At 45.0% G+C, this 6,207-nt stretch overlaps 1 protein-coding gene across 9 annotated transcripts in view; it reads left to right on the top strand.

Moving 5' to 3' along the window:
* Nucleotides 1-231: 231 nt before the first annotated feature.
* ADHFE1 (alcohol dehydrogenase iron containing 1) overlaps nt 232-6,207 on the top strand; it is a 40,904-nt gene continuing 34,928 nt past the window's right edge. For 7 of the 9 annotated variants that reach the window (XR_009552177.1, XR_009552176.1, XM_060200811.1 and 4 more), the window contains exon 1: nt 232-322. Coding sequence is in view for 5 of the 9 variants with exons in the window: in XM_060200811.1 (XP_060056794.1) it covers nt 267-322 (56 nt within the window). In the remaining 4 variants the exon portion in view is untranslated. Of the gene's footprint in view, nt 323-438; nt 630-5,950; nt 6,137-6,207 lie in introns of those variants that run through there. The other 2 variants (XM_060200801.1, XM_060200814.1) reach the window with 2 other exon arrangements.

Raw genomic sequence — 6,207 nt, 5'->3', positions numbered from 1 at the left:
GAGCATTTCAAGTAGAGAGACAATAGAACCATAAATTTTACTGCATTTCATAGGGGGTGGGGGGGAGGGAGTGTGTAGCAAGACTTAGTAAATGGGGCAGATGTGACAAGTCACATGGGAAGACATCCCAGTCCTGAGATGTCAGAGGCCAGGGCCCAGGACCTACCAGCTGGTGGGCAGGCCAGCCCCAGTGGGAAGGAGGGCGGGTGCGCAGCCCTGATTGGCCGCTGGGGGTGGCGGGGCCTAGGAGGGTCACCGGTGCTGCCATGGCTGCCACCCGCTCCAGGGTCGCGCACTTAATAAAGCAACTGCAGCGCGCTGCGTGAGTGTAGGGTCCCGCGGGGGCGGGGGACTGGAGAGGGCTCTGTACCCTTGGTGCCCCGGGGGCTGTGGCTGTGGCTGGTCAGGCCCTGAGCATGCTCTGGATTACTTTTAGGAACTTGAGCAAGAGGGCAGCTCAGTGCGCTGCGGCAAAGTGCCAGGGCCTCTAGACAGCATTGACTGTGTGTGCGGTGCAACCATGCATGCGAGACAGCTTTGACTGGTTGTTCTCCCCTTAAGGAAACAGGCTCAGCGAGGACACTGCATGGTCCCACCTCATGACAGACGGTGGAGGACTTGATACAGTGGTAAATTATAGACCCAATCCACACACGTATCTATGGGAGGTGTGCTATAAGCCTCGAAATAACGCTAGGTTCTGAGGCTATGAAAAGCTCTAGCATGGTTTAAAGTCGGGTGGAGAATCGGATGAAAGGGCTGGGATAGCGCTTGATGAATACTTGTTGAATATATAAATTCACAAGTCAGCCTGGGAAACATGGGAAACAGATTGAGGTAAAAAAGGAACCAGAGAAGAATGTCAGACTAAGGGAAAGTAACACCAGTGGCAAGATGTAAGGCAGAAATGGAATTCTAAGGCCTAAAACAGTCAGAGTTTAGTTATTTATTTACTTATTAGCGTGTAAGAGAACTAGACCGTGACTCTGGTGCAAGTAATGCTGGAGAGGGAACTCAGGACCAACACTTGGCAAAGTCTAGTTCTTCATGGGGTAGGGTGAGGGGGGTGAGAATAGAGACAATGTTTTGGGGTATGTCACAGGACAAGGGAATATAGTAGAACTTTCTAGTGGCAGTGAAGAAGAAAGACTAGACGTAATTGTCTCCTGAAAAAAGATGATGACTTCAGGCACCAAGGAGAAGCAGTTGGTACCAGAGGAAACAATGAGAACTGCTGAGGTGGCTAAAATTGGCAAAAATCTGTTTAGTGAAACAGGGAAAGTTGAGGTTTCTGGCCAAGGAATCAGGTAAACATCTGGACCATTTATCAGGATAGAGACTGAAGGAAGGTTACCTTTAAGAAGATAATGTCAGTCTTGGGCATTTTGAGTTGCACATATAGAAAGAGGACAATTAAAGCCATAAATGCGGAAGCAGAGGCCTTGACAAATTAACCCTAGAGCAAGGGGAGTCTGGGGGGGGACAAGATGAGGTCCTGGGGAGCAGCACAGGACTAGTAAAACAGCTTTTTTCTGTACATATATTTGTGTTTGCTTAATTTTTACGAGAACACTGATAAACTCTGGTTTCTGGTGATGCTGGTGATTGAGTCTGACAAAGCCTTTGCATAACCACTATGCTATAGCTACAGACTTTGCTTGAAAAAGGGAAAGCATTTTAAAAGTGGGATATTGGGAGTCGGGCGGTAGCGCAGTGGGTTAAGCACAGTTGGCACCAAGCACAAGGACCCGACCGGCGTCAGGATCCCAGTTCCAGCCCCCCTCCCCCACCTACATGGGTTCACTTCACAAGTGGTGAAGCAGGTCTGCAGGTGTCTGTCTTTCTCTCCCCTTCTGTCTTCCCCTCCTCTCTCCATTTCTTTCTGTCCTAACAAAAACAATAATAATTATAACAATAAAACAAGGGCAACAAAAGGGAATTTTTTTTTTTTTTAAGTGGGATATTTCAAAGTGAAATACTAGAAACAGGGAAATGGCAGGCATCATTAGTTCTCCATCTTATCTGGGGAAAGTTAGCCAAAGCCGGGTGAAGTGATAGCCACCTCTTTCGGATAAGACAAGCACTCCTGCTTCCCGAGAGGCCCCCATACCGCCTACCATCCACTCCGCACAGCAGCTATGCTAACAGCCAGCTGTGTGACCTCATTTAATCTACCTGTCAGCCTTGATGGGCATTTAGATTTGTATGTACTTGGGAGGAAAACAGACCTGCATTAAAAGTGAACAAGTGTGATCAAAGATTAGGAGAAAGCCCAGGAGAGGACTGGATTGGATTGCAGATTTGTAGTGTTTTCATCTCTTGGGTGAAATGGGGGGAGGGAGGCAGAGCCTAATGTCTCTCTGGTACTTAAGAGATGTAGGTGGGGAGTGGGGGATTTATGGGAAGGGTGGGTAATAAACTAGTAAGTAAATATTAGAGTATAACATTAAATATTGGTAGGCATCAAAAAGTAAAAGGAGGAGGGACGTTTGTGATGGTGTTTTAGAGAAGGTGGTGAGAGACTTCACTGTATTGGTCTTCTGTTGCTGCTATAAAAAAATAATAAATAAAGGGGTGGGGTTAGATAGTATAATGGTTATGCAAAGAGACTCTCATGACTGAGGCTCCAGAGTCCCAGGTTCAGTCCCCCGCACCACCATAAGCCAGAGCTCATCAGTGCTCTGGTGCTTCTCTCTGTGTCTTTCCCTCTACATCTCTCTCAAAAATAGAATCAATAAAATATTTTTTAAAATAAATAACACACTGTGGGTTAAAACAGCACACATTTAGTCTGTTATGCTTCTGGGAGTCAGAAGTACAAAACCAAAGTGCAGAGAGGGTCAGGCTCCAGAAACTCTAGGGAAGAATCCATTATCTTGCTGGTTACAGTTTCTTTTCTTTCTTTTTTGCCTCCAGGGTCATTGCTGGGGCTCAGTGCCGGCACTATGAACCCACTGCTCCTGGAGGCCATTTTCTCCCTTTTGTTGCCCTTGCTGTTTACCGTTATTGTTACTATTGTTGTTATTATTGCTGTCGTCCTTGTTGTTGGATAGGACAGAGAGAAATCAAGGGAGCAGGGGAAGACAGAGGGTGGGGAGAAAGATAGACTCCTGCTGACCTCCTAGTAGTTGTTGGGCGAGTAGTGTTGCACTAGAGCAGGGCTGGAGGGACTTTTTAAGATTTGTGACAGTAACTTAACTTTTGAAATTAATTGATCCTGTTAGCTTCTCCACACTCCAAGAAACACCACCTACACAACAAACATCTAGTGCCTCAAACTCCAGGCTGCTTTGGGTTTTGAAATTAGTCCTACCCACAGAATACATCTTTCATCATTCTGTAACTATAGTCTAAAAACAAGGGATTTGGGCGCCCAGGAGGTGGTCAGTAAATAAAGTATTGGCCTCTTAAGCATGAGGTCCCTAATACAGTTCTCACCATCCCATATACCAGAATGATGTTCTAGTTCTGTCTCTCTCATTGACAAATACAGGAATATTCATAAGACTATAAGCCCACATATATGCTGTAGAAGAACAAATCCTTTAGCTCTAGACCTGGTTCTGGTTGAGGTTGAGTTCCATGACTTGCAGGTCCCTTACTATGTTGGGTACACTCCAAATCTGGCTCTTGGAGAGATCCACCACATCCAAGTGCCATAGGCTACAAAGTTGGGGTGATAGGACTCTCAGCTGGTTACTAGAGAGGCTCAGGGTCTTGAGTTAAGAAAGTTGCCCAAAGGTTGATGGCAGCTTTCTCGGGTGGTTACTGTTTAAACTTAGTGTCTCTAGTTTTTTTCAGACTGCATAACTCATCAGGAATAACAGTTAGTTTGTTATTAGCTTCTTTTCTGATATATGGCATGTAAAGATCTTTTCCCATTCTGTGAGAGGTCTCTTTGAGTGGTGGTTTCTTTTTCTGTGCAGAAGCCTTTTAATTTGATGTAGTCCCATTGATTTATTTGTGATTGAGTCTTCTTTGTAACTGGATTCATTTCATTGAAGATGTCTTTAAAATTTATAAAGAAAAGAGTTCTGCCAATACTATTCTCTAAGTATTTCACAGTTTCTGGTTTAATATCCAGGTCCTTGATCCATGTGGAATTTACCTTTTGTTTAGTGAAATGTAGTGGTTCAGTTTCACTCTTCTGAATGTTTTAGTCCAGTTTTTCCAACAACATTGTTGAAGAGATTCCTTTCCCCACTTAATAGTCTGGGCAACTTTGTCAAAGATTAAATGTCCATAAATGTGGGGGCTTATGTCTGGGTTCATAATTCTAAAGAAAAAAAAAAAAACCAGTTAGTTTGTTGTTCAAGGAGAGACTCTTGAGCAGAGTGAACTTCTCTGTAATCACAGGTGGTAGACTCTTGATCTTGTTGCTGGACAAGTCGATGGTCCTGAGATTGCTTGTCAGCTTCTGAAGGGAACTCGGTCAGCCCGCCCTCCTTAAGCTGGAAGACACCTGTCTTCTGTGTGCTTTCCACATGAGCATGGAGGACACTGTTTCCTATCCTAGTGTCAAGGCTCACGTCCCTCCTGCAGATCCTGGGCTCTTGGGAGCCAGTTCAAAGGTGGTAAGGATGCCCAGCCATCAGGTTCTGCCACTTTTGCAACTGTTAGAAAGGCAGACACCACCGGGAGCCTCCAAAGGACTCACTTTTTACAGTTTCTAGAGCTGTGCTCTTTGTATTCCTTGACTTGTAGCCACATCTACCTTCACAGCTAGTAAGGAAACATCTTGCTTCAGCGGTTATACTGCCTTCTGTGGCTTTGCCTTCTTGCCTCCCTTTTATAAGGGTGCTTCTGGTTATATCTAGAGTCTCCCCAGATAATACAGATAATCTGCCCATCTGAAAATCTACAATCATGTTGAAAAGTTCCCTTTGGCATACAAAGCAAACTTCACAAGTTCCAGAATTTAGGACCCAGCTGTCGTCAGGGACTCAGCAGACCACTCTGAGAAAGATCAGTGAAGAGCAGGAGCAAACTACATGCCTCTCACAGCGAGCCAGTGTGAGATGAGGTCAGAGATGTTGAGGGCCACGTTTGGGCAGCCAAGAATGACCCAATGGTCCTAACAAATGAGTAAATCAAGTTGTCACTAAGTGAGGATGAGAAAGACTTTGAGAAACCTAGGACTGAGTCTTTAGTAGGGAAAATGTAAGATGCCTAGTAGACACTCAAGTAGACATGTCGAGGAAGTAGTTGAATCAAGAGTTCTGGAGAATAATCTAAGCTATAAAAATGAATGTGGACATCATAGAAGGTACCCCAAACCATGAGGCAGGCGGGGTCATTCTGAGAATGAGTGCAGAAAGAATGAAAAAGATCCGTGGGGTCAGTGTGCCCTCCAGTATTCAGCGTCAAAAGCATGAAAAAGTTTGACTTTCTTTTTTTTTGGAGGGCATGGGAAGCCAGAGATAGAGCCTAAAACCTTAAACATCCAAAGCTTGGTTTGGCTTGCATACCCCCTGGTTCTGTCCTCCCAAATTATATTTGCTGGCTGCACATATATTTGTTTATCTCCTATATACTACTTGGTCTTTTGAAGTCCTGCTGGCGCCATTAAGTCCCATTACTGAAATGTTGGTTTGTATCTCACTGTTTTAACTGTCCTGTGCTGCCTCCAACCATTCTGTGATCTCCCTCACCCTGTACAGTCAGTCAATCATGAATCGAGGCCCCAGATATTTTTTTCTATTGGACTCCATCCACAGCTGTCCTGCTTCCCTGGCTCAGTGCCTCCTCTCATCTGGCTTACTGGAGTTCTTAACAGGTCTTTCTTGGCTCTACCTTTGCTACTTCTATTCCCCATATTATACTAAGGGTTATAGTTTGATTGATTTCAGTCCACTGTTTAAAAGTTCTTCGATGGATCTCTAGCCCTGCTTGCCAACGTCTTCAGCCTGACTTCTCCCGTGGATTTTCTAGGAGTGAGCTCCTGGAGAATTAACTTCATTCTTTTTTCTTCAGTGGGCCACACATTGCTGTCTCCAGTAAGATGGTTCCTGTTATTTCTTCTTGTCCTCAGAAGACATACAACAAAGCAACAGCCCAAAAGCGAACCCCGCCTATGGAGGATAACACCTAGATCTTCCTTTTTTTCTCTGCTCTACCTCCTGCTGGAGCTCTCAATGTAACTTACGTCTTTCGCTGTGTCCACAAGATGGCAGCCTTGATTCGTAGTAGCGGCCACACTCCCTGTTC

The sequence above is a fragment of the Erinaceus europaeus genome, chromosome 1 (assembly GCF_950295315.1).
Source record: "Erinaceus europaeus chromosome 1, mEriEur2.1, whole genome shotgun sequence".
Taxonomy (NCBI): domain Eukaryota; kingdom Metazoa; phylum Chordata; class Mammalia; order Eulipotyphla; family Erinaceidae; genus Erinaceus; species Erinaceus europaeus.
Note: the sequence above shows the minus strand (reverse complement) of the source record. Positions and strands in the feature narration are given on the sequence as shown.